Source organism: Hemibagrus wyckioides, linkage group LG03 (assembly GCF_019097595.1).
Source record: "Hemibagrus wyckioides isolate EC202008001 linkage group LG03, SWU_Hwy_1.0, whole genome shotgun sequence".
Taxonomy (NCBI): Eukaryota; Metazoa; Chordata; class Actinopteri; order Siluriformes; family Bagridae; genus Hemibagrus; species Hemibagrus wyckioides.
In genome coordinates, this window is record NC_080712.1 from 20440146 (window position 1) to 20457415 (window position 17270).

Genomic DNA, 17270 nt, shown 5'->3' on the forward strand with positions numbered 1-17270 from the left:
AAGAGGTAATATACCCGAAAGCGGAAGACTTGTGCAACTGTGAAACTGTATACTGAAGCAGAAGAAAGAAGCGTACTTCCCGCACGTTGCACCTGGATGATCTTCCGCAGGCCTGGTGCTGTTGGACACCTCAATACTCAATAACACCACACACCCAAATACTCTGAGCAAAACCCATTTATTCCAGAAATAAAGGAAATGTTTTACAAAAATGCATTAGGTAAAATAATAATAATAATTAAAAAAAAACAACGAATCGAAGCGCAAAAGTGCAATGACTATATCCAACAGGTTTTGAGTACAGTTCATTTTTTCACAGTAACAAACATCTCAAGAGTGGCTTCTTTCAATATATGCATATATATATATATATATATATATATATATATATATATATTGGTTATGGTATTAATGCACAAAAAGAGGTTAAACAGTCCACATAAAATTCACAGCAGACTAACAAATTATTCAAAGGTAAAGTTTAAAATAGTATGGGGAAAAAATACTTTGGTGCATTCCAGGTATACTTACTCTATTCCGACAAGAAGTAAATATGGGCAGGGGTGATTTCCATGTTTTCCGCATCTGGTTTTGCGTTACCTCCCTTCCAAACGGAATAAAACAAGAGGACTGTGCCGCTCGTATTAAGTGTCTCTGTACCAAGGTGCTTCTTTTTCATTTGCCCTTTTCTCAGTCACCCGCAGCTTGTAATCAGCTACAAGAGCTGACATAAATCAGCAGCAGGATTGACAGCGACTGACAAATAGCTGATTGATTGCGGTCGAGCAGAATTGACAGTTGACTGAGGGGTTGGGATAGAAATAGAAGGGCGGTGTATATTATGCTGAAAACATGTGACATTCCCATCCCTTCTATCACTGCATTGGTCTTCTCCTGTCAACGCGTGTCTGATTGGGGAATTCAAACACCATGCGTTGATCTTCTGTTGCACATCTGATTTCTGGTCCAATAAACTGAGTAGAGGAACAGCGGTTTAAAATGTCAGTAAAGCGCCCAACGTTAGTACATTTAGGGTGGTTAGGGGTATTTTTTTGAACCACGACAAGAAAACTGCAGCACGGATGCTCAAAATAGTTTATATTCCTTTTTAGTTTAAACGAGCATTTACAGAACTTATGCACCTGGTTTCTTAAAAGCATACTTATGGTTAAATCCTCATATCAGTTATTAGACTGGAAAATAAATAACCATAGGGTACAACATAAAATGTTTATTTTAACCTAAACAAGTTAGACATATAAAATAAAGGCGAGCGCTGCCACGGCTTTAGAAAGTGCGGCGTGCACAAGAAGCAAAATATTTTCCAGAATCTCCTCCCCCAAGCTGTCAAAATAGAGGCGCTAGAGAAAGGAGAACGTCACATCCCCTTGACCCTCCAATCACCTCGGGGTCCCATTTGATTGGAAGGCGGCAAGGGCTTTAATCTCAGACTAATTCAGTTGCTTTTGAAGTGAAAATTTCGGGCAGTTCTCGGGCTGGGAGGAGTAGCGCGTGGAGCTGCGGGAGGAGGCAGAGCAGAGCGCGCAATGCCTGTGGTGTCACGCGCAGCTCCGGATCGGCGATAGCCTCGCGCTGTGCGTCTGCCTTCTGCCACGAGCGAACGGATTATGAGTTTGTCTTTATTTTCGGCCGTTTTCGAAGAAGATCGCTTCGAAGTAGTTATTGATGCATAGGACGAACAAAACGCCAACAGAATAAATGAGAATTGGGTCATGAGCACATCGCCCTCTGTTACTGCTCTAAGAAATAGCGATACCGATCTAGCCTGGGAAAGCTGCAGTTCTCGGAATAACAGCTCAGCGAGCATCAACAAGCCTTTTCTCCATCCTGTCCCTCCAACGGACCCTTTACGGCAAGCCAAGCGACTTCCCATCAAGGTTCTGAAAATGCTGACGGCACGCACGGGACACATTTTGCACCCGGAGTATCTCCAACCTTTACCATCTACTCCGGTTAGTCCGATTGAGGTAAGACATGAATTCGTTATTTCTTCTAGCAGATTTTTTTTAATACCCATTTTTGCTTTGCGCAAATGATAGAACAGCGCTGTGGGGAATGGCATTCTCAATTAGAAAACCTAAACAGTGCAGGTTGTCCTTTTGCATAAACGCGTAGTATTATGTCTGTTCGTGCAGAAATTTCACCCTAAATAATATTTTCCTGACACGGTATGTTCTCCATTTCACACCGTGCTCCGCGATGTCTAAAGCACTTTATTCACCGACTGGAAAAAAAAACCCAGAACAAAAAACATGGGCTGTGATACAAGATATTAAGTTGTTGTGCGTTTGTTTATATGCTTGTATTATTTTCGAATATAATATTTGGGTATTTACTCGTTTGTGTGTTTTTGTCTGTTCTCGCAGTTAGATGCAAAGAAAAGTCCACTGGCTCTTCTTGCGCAAACGTGTTCTCAGATCGGTAAACCGGATCCTCCGCCTTCGTCTAAACTCTCCTCGGTTACATCAAATGGATCTAGCGAGAAGGAGACCAAGTCCGGCCCTTTAAAACTGAGCGACATCGGCGTGGAAGATAAATCTAGCTTCAAGCCGTACTCCAAACCAGCAGATAAGAAGGACTCGTCCTCGGGGGTTTCTAGCGGGGAGAAGTCTGGTTTCCGTGTGCCGAGCGCCACCTGCCAGCCGTTCACTCCCGGCACGGGCAGCCCGAATTCCAGCACTTCTGCTTCCCCGATGCCGTCCGAGGCCAAAGGAGAGAGGGATGAAAAGAAAGAAGCTGACTGTAATAAAAGCTGCAGCACGGATGGTTCTGGAGCTACCGGGGTCAGCCACAGCAGGATAAGCGTGAGTTGTGCTGGAATTAACGTGGAGGTCAACCAGCACCAGGAGACCACGTCTGGATCCAAGGCCGCTACGTCGGAATCGTCGTCTTCGGTGTCTTCCTCTTCTTCGGCGGCTGTTCTGGGTTCGGGTCTTGTGGCACCCGTTTCTCCATACAAACCGGGACAGACAGTTTTCCCTTTACCCCCTGCCGGCATGACATACCCGGGAAGTTTAGCTGGGGCCTACGCGGGCTATCCTCAGCACTTCCTGCCCCACGGAGGAAGTCTGGTGAACGCGCAGCTCGCCAGCTCCCTTGGCGCAAGCAAAGCTGGATCGAGCCCATTAGCCGGGGCTTCTCCGCCGTCCATCATGTCTGCCAGCCTTTGTAGAGACCCGTACTGCTTGAGTTATCACTGTGCCAGTCACTTAGCGGGCGCGGCCGGTGCCTCGTGCACGCACGACTCAGCCGCCGCGGCCCTCAAGTCCGGATATCCGCTCATGTACCCGACGCACCCTTTGCACGGCGTGCACTCCACGCCACCGTCTTTCGGGGGACATCCTTTGTACCCTTACGGCTTCATGCTCCCCAACGACCCGTTGCCTCACGTGTGCAACTGGGTGTCGGCAAACGGGCCATGCGACAAGCGCTTCTCGTCCTCAGAGGAACTGCTTAACCACCTGCGGACGCACACAGCCTTCACCGGCGCCGACAAGTTGATCTCGGGTTACCCGAGCTCGTCGTCCCTTGCCAGCGCTGCCGCCGCGGCCATGGCGTGCCACATGCACATGCCACCGTCCGGAGCTCCAGGAAGTCCTGGCACACTCGCACTGAGGAGTCCACACCACGCGCTCGGACTAAGCAGTCGCTACCACCCGTACTCTAAGAGCCCGTTGCCTACTCCCGGTGCCCCCGTGCCCGTTCCCGCCGCAACCGGCCCTTATTATTCCCCATATGCACTGTACGGCCAGAGACTCACTACAGCGTCAGCTCTCGGTTACCAGTGAAACGGACCCACACACCCTAAAATTTAGAGCTTATAAAGATTCAAATATAAAGACTTTTATATCAACGCACCACTGAAGGACTGGATCCGTGGACTCCACTGTATTTATTTATGTCAGCTTAAAGCGGACAATAATACAAAAGGAAAACTATTTGAGCAAACTCAGAAGTGCATTATGTTTAAATCTCAGTAGGTAAAAGTGAAACATGTTAGAGTACTAATAAAAAAATAGGGGTTCTTCAGTTCAACATTCATTTGAAATTGCTATGATTGTATTGTACGTTCTTATTTAATGTCTCATTGAAAAAGGAAATAATTTACATTTGCATGTTTGTTTTTTTAAAGCCCAAATTGTCCGCATAATTTTAAATTGCCGTTATTTTTCAGGCGTATACCATGGAGAGAGAATTGGTATTTTTTTGTATGTATTCTGGAAAAAAAATAAGAAACAATTCTGTTCCATAATTGTGTCTTCAGTATTCTTTAATACGATCAATGCAATTTACATTACATCTGACTATCTAGAATTTTTTATTAGGTACACTATAAAATTTGCCAGTAATCATATAGTATCGCAAATCATGATTAAATATAGCCTATAATTCACTTGAATAATTTAATATCAAATAAGTAAATATCTTATATGACAAAGAAAATTAAAATCTTTTTTTTTTTTTTAGATAATGATGATACTTCACAATTTAATAATTTAGGTCATAACAAAGAGGGACTATTTTACACAGATAAAAAATATATATATATTATTTTTTAGCATTTTAAAAATGTGTTTACGCTAAAATAAACATTGTTTTTTTATTTTAGAATATTTTATTTCTAAATATTAAGGATAACTGCGCACGAGAGACTTAAAGCTCCAGTATGTTTTTTGTCTTTCACTGAAATGAGGCGTAGCTACATTAAGGTTAATATGATCCATAACGTTTCAGGAAAATATATTTTTTGAAAACTTATTTACACTTATATAAACGCCAAGTAAAGTAATTTTACTGAGTTAGTGGATTTATCTCAGTTTGGAGGTTATTTGTTATTTGCTGTCTGCTCAGTGAGCACTAGGGGTAATGGAGCGCAGCAACATGGAGTTCACTCCTTATAGTCAAGCTTGAATTTGTCACATTAAATACATATTTTTTATCAGTTACATATGACAAAAAAATTCGACCATAATAACCTATTTCAGGTAGTTAATATGGCATGATTTTTTTTTTTTATCTAAGAAGCCATTTCAGTATCGAGATATTGTTTAGGACACTTCATTTATTCTCTAACCAAAGGCCAGCCGTAGGCTATATATTATGTGCAGCATTCTTGGAGTTTATTTTTAAAAGAAAAAATGGAAATAACTTTATAACGTAATATATTTTTAGGGATTTTTTAAAAAAAATAATAATAAAATCTCTGTTGGGTGTCTTTGTACCTGTTGCGGCGGAGTACAGCTATCGTTTTCTTTGTCGCTTTTTTTAATAATCGAGTTACTTTGGGCAGTTCACTGACTTTTCTCCCAATCAGATTAAACGCTTATTGTTGTTTTATTAGGTCTAATGTATAAAAACCTTCCAAAAAAAGGTGTTTGATCTGATTGAGTTTAGGCGTGTGGTTTGTTTTTACGTATCTACGTGTCTGTCATTTCTTCAAACAAATTTAGACTTTATTTTTTTAAACTAACTTGTAGTTAAAACATAAATAATTACACTTGTCATTATTAATTATTATTGCCAATATGTCTCAAAGTTTTTTCTGCTAAACGTCGCGCTAGGCCGTTATCACTCTATTTATTTATTTATTTATTTATTTATTACGTTCTTTTCGATTTACCAGTTTTTTACGACTTAATACGCTCAGCATATTAAAATAAAAAATAATAAATAAATAATAAAGCGTGTACAGTCGAAGAATATTATGGGATGTTGAGGTTGGCTTCAGCTCCAGAGCATTTAGACTGAAGAAAGTGAAAGAGGCTCGTGGTTCACACAGGATCGGGAAGAAAACAGCAGTAACACTCAGCCAAGCTGCTTTATTACTAACACTAGCATGTGTAGGCAATTTTGTGACTGCTTACAATGAATGTTTTCACATAAATAAAACCTTTTCAGTACATGGTTTGGTCTATACCACTGCCTGTAAAGGCCTATACGTGTGCTCCAGGGTGTCTAGGTTTTTCTACAGAAGATTAAATTTCATTGTGAGTCGTTTTATTTACTTGCATCAGTGTTCACACAATTTTATAATGAACTTTTCTCAACCATGGACACATTGCGCTTTATAAGAATGGGCCTATGTCAATATTAGGCAATGTATCCTAATTACATTAATGATGAATAGGCCTGTAATAAAGTTATAAATTATTAACATATAGAGTAATAAGTATACCTATTATAGACCTGTAATTTAATATAGCCTCGGTATACTAAACAATTATTAATCACTTTAATTTATGCACATCAACAATTTAACACCTCCCCTTCAGAAAAAGTACACAAAAAACACAGAGCAACCGGAGTATGTTCCAGAGGCCCACACAAGCTTTAAACTGATGTAATGACGGTGAAAGAGAGCAATTTCCATTTTTACCCACATCATGGTGGCTGTGTGGCGGTCCCCGATGGAAAGCCATTCATCATGTGCCCCTCCTCCCGGGCCTGTCATCAGAGGAGCTCCAAGGCACATGTGTGCATAAATTACCCTGCTTGTGCCTGCCTTCTACTTACTGTGGCTAAGGAGAATAAAGAGGAGCACAGAGCTGCATGGCTTAGTACCACAACATAACTTACACTGCTGATCAGCTCTGCAATGAGCATGTTTATGTGGGAGATAAATAAAGAGGATAGCATCCACTGTGCTTTTGTGTAAAAGAAGGCATGCTGCTGACTCTGTGAAGAACAGCACATCATTCAGGCGAGCGTTCTGAAGTGGATATGGTAGTAAACAAAAACTGGAGAGTATGTATGAGAGTATGGGGATCACACTTTACTGCTCAACTCTGTACTGGGTCAAGGATTTTTTAGAAGAGGAATTCTTGTTCAAAACTGCCACTGTGTAAAAACAACACAAACAACATTTCATGTCTGAATTATACAACACCTATTAAACTCATAGAATTATAATATCCATTAATTATTGTTGAAACAGTGTCATCTTTTGTTGAATGTTCTTCTATATACATGGCAACTGACTCAGACTAATGCCTGGAGTGTTAGAATAACTAATTACACCAGAGAAGATGAATAGCAACTTGATGGGCTACTGTAAAGGGATTTCTCTTAAGGCTTTTCCAAGTTATGCTGAAATGCCAGGCCTTGCTGAGCTGAACAGGCTCTTGTTTTGCCCGTGACTATCATGCCATTGTTTTAAGAACTTAGTAGGCATTTGGATGTAAAGAGCATTTCTAATGATTTCTTATTTAATAGCATAGGATTACTACCAACATATATAAATAGAATTACTGGGCATGTGACAAAGTACACATACATACTATGGTCTATGATGGAAAGCCTATGGATTTGAGCAGCAGCTGTGTCAATATGTAAGTGGTGCTAAACTGCTGAACTCTTAGACCGGAGTCAGAGATCATTATGTTCCTTATTCAGGAAATCATGGTTTACTGTACTAAATCCTGTTATTTTGAAAAAAGGAGGCTTTTCATCAAAATGTCGCACTTGAAAAAGATCACAAGAAAGATAGATTTATTTGTCAAGACTGCTTCCTGCATCACTTGATGAGATCAAACCTAAATTTGATAAGAATTTAAACATGTATGCTCAAACGAAAGCTGAAATAAATCTTTTCTTTTTTTTTCTTTCTTTCTTTTTTTTTTTGGAGGTGATTGCTTTTTCCTCCTACTAAAAAGGTATCCTGATTAAATGCTGTACAGCCATCTTAAACAGTGATTTATGGTGACACAGGAAGAGGAAATGTCCACAGCTTTTGGGATCGCAGTAATAGAGCTATAAACTAAATAGCATGAAACGAAGCAGTAGCCCTGTGATTTAATCAGCTCATAAACAGATCCATTGCATCAAGCAAATGACATTATTACCCATCTGAAGTAAATCTTGCTAATCCCAAGAGATAAAATCAACATCATCAATGGTCACATGTCATATTCATCAATGCTAAACTATCTCCTTTTGACAGATTAATCCCGGCCGAGGCTCCCAGAGAGGGCGGTAATGGAGACTCAAGCAAACAATTCATTCATTGAACACGGCAGCTCTGGTTAGTGCTCTCTCTCTCTCTCTCTCTCTCTCTCTATTTACAAATTCAAAGTGCTCATCAAGGTGAGACGGACCCAAAGAAAATGGCTCCTGTGACGGCTTGTCATTCAAAGCTTCTACATTGCTAGGCACCATCTTGCTCTGTAAGTGCATAATTGAGGTCATTTATGGCAGCCAAGTAGGGCTTTGCTATCATAGCTCAATGCCTGTTTCATTTGCACTTTTTAGGTTTTGACAAAGAATATTTTATGGAAATGAGCACCATGTCTGAGAATACTTAATGGTCCTAGGTGCTTAGAGAGCTCGCTGATGGCTTTGATGATGGCTGTTCAGTGTAAATAGATGTCAAAGAAGATGTCAAAAATGGGCCTATACTACAGAGTAGTATGATCTCTGACATTCATTTGAAATGATCTAAATCTCCATTGAAAGAGGAGCTCACTGAATTTCACCCCTGCTATTACCCTACCCAAGTAGTTAGACTGTATATACAGACAGGTGACAAATTAAGAGGAAAACTGATGGCTCTGTTATGTCTGAATCTACTTGTCCCCTTAGAGGAAAGCATCACCCCAAATCAATACAAATTTATTCTAATTGATCACCTTTATGATATGATGAAGCATTTCTTCCCTGATGGTCACTTCAAGGATAACTCCACCACCATCCACAAGTCATGACGGCTCGCTGAATAATTTTATGAGGACGGAAATGATATAAATCATTGCTATGGCCTTCACAGTCAGCGCTTCCCAACACAACTGAAGACTTATGAGAGATTTTGGAGTGAAGTCTTAGCGCCCTCCACCACCATTATCAAAACACTAACTGAGGGAATAATGATTGCAAGAATAATGTTTATTCCTCCAGTACAGTTCCAGACATTTGTGGAATCTGCTCTTGCAGCTTTGAGGTGGCCCAACACTTTATTAAGACACATTTTGGGTTGACATTTCCTTTATATTTGATCCCTAGCTATATTCCAAGAGAAGCCAACCAACTGTTTTCTGTTCTCATCAAGCAGCCATTATGATTTTAGTCATATTCTATTGTTTTTGTCCAGGCTGCACAAATGTTACATCACGTCTGTATTGATGGCGTTTGGCAGACAGCTTTATCCAGAGCGACTTAGAGAAGTGCTTTGAAGACTCTATCAATAAATACATCCTGATACTGGTTTACTAGGTCATGGATTAAGAGTACTATCAGTCTAATAAAATAAGCTGACAACATTAATATTATAGTAAGTTATTTATAGTAAGTTAGCTATTTATTCACATACAACTGTTTGCATAACAGTAAGTTGACTTTTTATAATTCATCTCATTAAATCTGAGCATTGGTGGTTGGCCTCAGTCTCTTCTATTCAGAAACATAACTGTTTAAAGCTATTCCAATGAAAGGAAGCATTATATTAAAACATATATTTTCCTGGAAATTCATTACAGATCTTTTCCACATAACTTTGTTCACGCAAGGATGTATCGGCTTCCCAAGTTTGCGCATGACACTTAAATCATGCTGTCAATCTCTGTAACATTTTTTGAACACACTTCTGATTATAATAAAATTACATGCCACACTCTCCGTGCGGTTGTTAAAGCATGTTCGCGTTGCGATGAAAGTTCATTTTCTTCAGCAGACACTGAATAATATTAGCAGCCACATTTCCTTTCAGGACTGATAGCATGACAGACCTAATGATGGACTGTCAACATGCCTCGCTGCTCATGCTAATATCAGAGATGTTGGTGAGGAATTGTGTTTTTGATCTTCTTATATCCATACAGAATAAGAAATTAAACATATAACACTCAAGTGATTGATGACAGCTTTATTTGGCAAGTTGATATTAGTAGAACTGTAACGAGGATCAGTGCTAATTCTGAAAATGGCAGCATGTTGGCAGCTGACCTCACTTCTGTAAAGCAGCGATCGCATTGTGCGTAAATGGAACTTCTCATCCGATATTTACACAGGCAGCGATGATGCTAGGATGTCTCCCACGTTGATCCGGAGTGTTTGTGGAGGCTGACAGATGCTGCTGAGCTCCAAAGCCAAACTAATGGAGCTGACCAAGAGACAAATGGGTCTAGGCAACGCAGCCTCAGGAAATATGGGCCTCCCATTATTTTTATTGCTTTAATGTACTTCACTGTTAACTGCAAAACAGGAGATCAAAATCACCTTCAATCCTGCTTCTCTTTTACCCTATGGACAAAGAAGCGGTAGTGATAATGAGGAAATCCTTCTTAGAAAACATGTGTATGGTGTAGTGGGAAATGTTTCCTTTCCGGTAATCGAATTATAGGTGCTTTGTGTGCAAAAGTGTGTGTGTGTGTGTTTGTAGGGGGTCTTAATGATGGTTTGTTCATAGCTTTAAATTCACCAAAATGTTGCATCACAACACTTCACAAGCTTTAGGACTTGAAGCAAAGTATCCTAAAGCTATAGAGTAGTGTTTCATCAAGCTCTATTCATACTGTTGGGTGTAATTTCATGTACTGCTTCTTTGTTCTCTCAACAAAGACTTTGTATATAAACTACTTTCCTTCCTTCCGATCAGATCCAACTGAAAACAATTCAGTAGCACCAGCTGTTATTTTCCATGCAGCTTCACTTCAGTCATAGTATATTTAACCACCTTATAAGCAAGTACATCAAAAGAGTTTATTAAGACATGATTTGGAGAGCAGATCTCCCCCCTCCATCACCTCCTGCAAGCATCGTCCTAACACCACACGGTTTATTTCTCTCAGCTGTCCTGGGGCCAACACCTGTGTCTCCTCTGAAAGCACTCTCGTCCTGACAGCCTGTGTGGAACTTCTCCCCTTGGCCCAGACACATCTGGTGGGAGATCACAGCTGCAACTGTGCCTTCATACACACATCCATCATCCGCTTTTAGACATCAGCACACATACACGACACACACTCACGAAAAGGACAATGAAACTTTCTCTTGTCACATTATATACAGTATATATATATATATATATATATATATATATATATATATATATATATATATATATATATATATATTCCACCAGTGTTCTAGATGTAGAACAAAGATCATTAAAAAAATCTAAACAATTCTTGTGCCCACTGTAAATATTTCAACAATGTAATGGGATGAAAGCTCCAAAAAAGCACCTGAGCACAGTAAATTATACATGCCCTTCATACAACACCCATATATCCTCCCTGCCACCTACCACAGTCTCCTTGACCTCGGTATGGTAGTGTCCCGGAATTCAAGAGGATATGTGTGTAGCATGACCCCTAACAGATAACTGCTACCTCTTTGAACACTGCAGTCACATTTCATAGCCCCCTGTGCCATCGTGTGCAGCTGTACTCCATATGTTGTTGTTTCTCTGACTGCTCTGTATAGTGATACAGACATAGTGGACAAAAATACTAGACTAGAGGCACGTCAAAACGGATATTAGCTTAATGTATGATCTTTTCATTCTTATTATCTCATATAATAGTTTAATTAATCAAAGTGGGATTACGTGGAGATCCAGGTAAAGTGTAGACAGTTAAGGGGTGATGTATCATCTTTAGCACCCCCTATAGGTATTTTCACAATGCTTGTAATGGAAACCTGCTTAGTGCTTTAGAAATGGCTGTAAAACCAGACCCAACTGCATCTGTGAAGCCAACCATCATGAATCACTTTAATCTAGGTACACAGCGATGCGATGTGCATATTTTATATGGAATTTCAAACCGTGTCAATCATAAATCATATGTCTAAAGTTATTATTTCGCATATTGTCTTTAGCAAAGACAAGTTCCTATTTTGACAAGAATCCCATTTCCCTTTTGGGAGGATGAGTAAGATTGATGTGCTGTCAGTCAAATCCAGCGCATGATGGCATGCTGTCGTGTTGAGGCGCTGACATGCTACAAGGAGAAATCAGAGAAAATTTTAAGAGTAATATGTGTTTATTTTAGGACGGCTGGTTCACCGTTACAGTATATACTTGAATGTTGAATTTAATAAAAATTTGTCTTTCTATAGAATGTAATCTCCCCAAGCTTTGGTCTTCATGTGGTTAGAAGAAAACATAGATTTTGTCTTAAAGTTGCACACGCAACCTTCTTAGGTTTCATTTTTCAAAGTTGTTGTTCAGATAACGCCATGGCCCAGCATGACAAACCCCTTCTGCAGTAAAATCCATCATCGACAAGCACTTTAAAGAAGATCATTCATAATTAGTCTTGACAAATTGCTTGTTTCATTATTGTACAATCCAGCCGGCCTCTGGCTTTGCCGTGCTATGCTCTTAACGTAGCCTGTTTGCCCTGTATACATTTTTCATTAAATATATGTGATGAATGAGACATACACTGTAATTTGCTACATACCACTAAATAATTTACTAGCCTGTATGTTTTCAGTGCCCAAAAATGTTTGCTGTTGAGTGTGCTGTACGTTAAAATGTCCTGCAGGCGAGGCCAGGGTGAGGAGGTGGACTTCGTTGGCGATTAATAATCGACCTCATAAACACAGCATACATGAGGCTTTAACCACAAAGCCTCCCTTCAAAGAACCAAGTTATATGAATTAGATATGTCTGATGTAGCACACACACACGCACACACACACACTCCCATGTTTGTATTACTATTCTTGTGAAAAGAATTCAGCTGTTTCTTCCCCACAAAGATATAAATACAGTTCTCTCACACACACACACACACACACACTATGTTTTAATATTTGATGCATGATTTACCTTCACTGTTCATAGGGGAGCAGTATGATAAAATATGAATAGATCTGTTTGCTGTGAATGTTTGTTTTTGTCAGTCTAAATGCCAGTTCAAAGAAAAATAAGGTCACTCCGCTGTCGGAGGCCACTCTTTTGTTAGCAAACACAGCGGTTTTATATTATTCATTACCAGGTAATTTATACTCCATTTTATGGACGCCGCCAATCAAAAGCCATTGTTGTATTATGCCATATATTCGGGGCTAATATTTAACCTCTCTGGCAGGGATATGAAGAATGGCTTGCAGTAACAGGTGAAGTGAATCACCAGGTGATCATGAACACATTAGTCAACCAAAAACACACACCTGCTGGCCCGATTTTTAGACAGGCTTTTATATAGAGCATACCTTCCTTATTGCTAAGGTTATGGGAGATGTGTATGTGTTTTATTACATGCTCTATCATAGGCAGGATAGGAGGAGATTTTATACAGTCCCACTGGAACAGCATGGCCAAGTCTTTTTTTTTGCTATACACTGAAGACATTTGGGCTTGAGGCTTGACAGATCAGAATTTCAGCTTTCATTTCCTGATATTTACAAGCATTTGAGTTAAACAGCATTTCCAAGTAATCAAAAATATTAGAACATGAAACTAACAGGTGTTTCCTGTTAGATTGACTGTTTAAACAATTAATAGCTCTGAATGTCTACTCTTATATTGATCTCTGAATTTTACCCTGCATTTGTTGTTAAACTAGATAAATCAACATGAGGTCCAGAGAGCTGTCAATGAGAGAAAAGCAAACGATTTTGAAGCAAAAAGAGAAATAGAATAGAGATTAGAGGCCAAAATACACAGCACAAATCACTCATAAGCAGTAAGAATCAGAAGGCCAGATTGTAATTTGCAAAGAAATAAAGAAATGAACCACAAAAGTTGGAACTAAGATTAACCTCCACCAAAAGTGTGGAGAAAGAAAGGAGCTGCTCATGATCCACAACATATGAACTCATTGGTCAAGCCTGGTGGAGGTAGTGTCACAGTTTGGGCTCAAATGGCTGCTTATGGACTCACTAATCTTCGCTGATGATGTAACTCATGATAGCAATAGCAGAATAAATTCAATTCAATTCAATTCAATTCAATTCAATTCAATTCAATTCAATACAATTTATTTTGTATAGCGCCTTTTACAATGAACATTGTCTCAAAGCAGCTTTACAAAAGGAGAAAAACAGAGAAAGGGGAGGGGAAAAATGAAAATAAAAAATAAAAATAACTAAATAACTAGAAATATGAATAAATCATTAAATTTAATAATTAAACTATTTTATCCCTAATGAGCAAGCCTGTGGATCAAATTCAAAAACAGTTTGTCTAAAAAATTTACAGACAATTTATTGATAACTCAAAAAAGCATTTCATCAGAGGTACAAATTGGAGGGTTTTAAACTGGCCAAGTCTATCACCAGACCTTAACCCAGCTGAGCAGCATTTCACCTCCTGAAGAGAAGACTGTAGAGGAAACCCCCCAAAACAAACAACAACTTAAAAAGCTGTGATACAAGCCTGGAAATGTATCACAAAAGAAGAATCACACAGTTAGGTGAGTTCAGTGGCAATTTGCTTTAATACTGTCTATTCCAATACTTTTGCTCAAAAAAGATGCCATGTTCTTAGTTGTTTAACAAATCTAGACATAAATATCAGAAAACGATCGCTGAGCTTACGATCTATCGTCTCCTATTCATCTTTCGATTTCAAACCCAAATGTCTCTGGTCTGATATTTACACAAGCACTGATGATGCCTAGATGTGTCCCATGTTGATCCGGAGTGTTTGTGGAAGCTGAGAGATGCTGCTGAGCACCAAAACTAAACTAATGGTGCTGACCAAGAGACAAATGGGTCTAGGCAACACAGCCTCAGGAAATATGGGCCTCCCATTATTTTTTATTGCTTTAATGTATTTTAGTGTTAACTGCAAAACAGGAGATTAAAATCACCTTCAATCCTGCTTCTCTGTTGCCCTACAGACAAAGAAGCAGTAGTAATAATAACAGACACACCACATGGGTGTTCTGCATAGAAATAAGAATGACCTGAATTACCTGAGACTGCAAAGAAAAAAGCCAACGTGTCAGTGATGGACCAATATGAATTAGATGTGGAATGTGCATTGAGGTAGTTGTCAGAAAACTGAAAGGCATTCATGCATATCTTCAGAAGTAGAGATAAATACATTAACATGAATCATATTGGATTTTAAACGCATCCAGTGAAACACGTAGAAAAAACTGATTAAACCTATAGTTTGAAGAAACTAGTGAGAGTGAAGACTGCATGTAGTTTTGTATCAAGCTACTTGTTCCTGTATTTACGAGATATTCAAACTACACCATACTGACATGGCGGGACCACACGTAAACCATCATCACAACACTCCATTCTTTTAACATCCCAAAAGCCCCAGCTGGTAACGACAGCTGTACGACTTTGTCACTGTTAACAACAGTTGTTCTACACGAAGCCTAATGATAAAAACTGTAGATGAAAGCATATCTAATGTGGCCATGATTTAATTTGTGTTCTGCCTCAAAGAGTCAGTCTGGATTTCACTCACGATGACTCAGTTCATCCTGGTGTGTGTTTGCTCTGTTATTAATGGTGCATGCTGGGCCTGCTCACACAGACTACCCACTCTTTCTGTCATTAAATATCATCAGCCTCCTGACACTAATATACTCCAACACTAAACACGTTCCGGTTCGACTTGCATCAAAGTGCTTCATAATACCAGCATTATGAAGTCACACATGTATTTATATGGCCCGTATACAAAAATTCTACTGGGCTAGAGAGCTCTAAACAGAGGTTGCACGTATCACATGGTTTCTGGTGGCGCTTGAGTCTAAATTTAAGTCGTCTACCCATGTGCTCTTTCATAGGCGATTGAGCCAATAAGAGGATCTTTTACTATAAAAGAGCACCATTTACAAGCAGTCATGCTGAGAAAAGGCCACAAACAGTGCGCTTGTTAATAGCTCTCATCCACAGGGCTCCAGATGCTCCTCTCTGAACACAACCAGTGCACACTTCGGAAAGAGATGTCACTTAATATAAAGCTATAACTGTTAAGTCCAGCTCAAGCTGTGTGTCTATATTTAAACACTTCTGACATCTTTTTTTCTTTCAAGCTCACACCTCAGGTCAAAGGATATTTAATACTAATTAAAAAGATATAAATTCTCTGGTCATGAGGCTCTCTTTGTTATTCATTAAAGATCATTGAAGGTCTGAGCATGTTTGTGTATACCAATTACAATTGCTGTCAATCACACGCTAACCCTCAGCTTAACCGTAATTTAGTTTTATAATATAAATGCTAGGAAAAAGCTCGCATACAGGGACGTGTATAGTATGGCAAATGCATCACATTACCCCACATTAGTCTAATAAACAGATTATTATACTTATTATAAACAGCCTGTCGTTGCATAACAAACAAAAAGAACATAATAAATCATGGACATGGTGGAGTTTTCTTTTTGAAGGTGCAAGCGTTTTGTAACAGTCGGTTTTCTGGCATGGGAGAGTCTTTAGGTCAGAGGACTTTCTAATTTGTCAAGCTGTCTATTTTGTTTGTTTGTTTGTTTTTGTCTTTTTTTACGAAAAGGATTAGGAAATGACTGTCTATAGCTGCTATAATGTAAGTGATAACCGGAACTAGTTTCACAGAAGTTCCACAACATTTAGTACAACTCTAGATGCTAAAAAATGTGATGCATTGTTAACTAATACGTTTAAAATTGTAATCACCAGCAAATCAAGGTATAAGTGGAATAAGAGTCTTTGGGTTGTGCTTTTATAGGAAAATAATCTGCATTAGGGTAAAAAGTCATTGCCCTGATATGGATTCCTATAACAGCTTGGTCTATTGTGTGCTATTCCTTATGTATCATATTAGCACTGCATTATAATAAATAAAAATAAATAAATAAAGTCAGGTATATAGCACTGATATTCTAGCATTTCCACTGAAATGGTTCAGGCCTGAGGTTCATTCTACAGCATATTCTATTGCATGTTTGATGTATAATGCTGTCATTGCAAACCAGAAATCTGTACAATTGTTAAATTATGAATTATAGCGGCAGAGAGTGTCACTAATATAACAAGCTACAACTGTTTTCGTATGCAAAATATTTAGTCTGATTTAACAATCTGACTATTCCTGACAAGGTTATCAAAAAGCAGTCTATTTACTCATTTGTCACCAGGTCACCCAACACACAGAAAAGACACATACTTACATCACACTGAGTCATTATAAGACTATAGCCAAAGGGTGTAATACATATTTAATGATATGCAAACCATGGCAGTGATGCATGTCTTTCATGCGTGCAGCAAAACACTTTGCACTAAGAACCACCTTCATCAGTAAAAGTATTTTATATAGTGTGAGTGTGATTATTATCATAACCTACCATTATTCT

At 39.0% G+C, this 17270-nt stretch overlaps 1 protein-coding gene and 1 long non-coding RNA gene across 2 annotated transcripts in view; both read left to right on the forward strand.

The window, feature by feature from the left end:
* The window catches only part of LOC131350803 (uncharacterized), a 66217-nt gene that overhangs the window by 12466 nt on the left and 36481 nt on the right, over positions 1–17270 (forward strand). Inside the window, exon 2 of the long non-coding RNA XR_009204314.1 lies at positions 7961–8041. This is a non-coding gene — a long non-coding RNA (uncharacterized LOC131350803). The remainder of the gene's footprint in view (positions 1–7960; positions 8042–17270) is intronic.
* znf503 (zinc finger protein 503) lies at positions 1378–4273 on the forward strand. The gene is made up of 2 exons (XM_058385699.1): positions 1378–1988; positions 2388–4273. The coding sequence occupies exons 1-2, from the start codon at positions 1734–1736 to the stop codon at positions 3807–3809; spliced, it is 1677 nt and encodes a 558-aa protein (XP_058241682.1). The 5' UTR covers positions 1378–1733; the 3' UTR covers positions 3810–4273.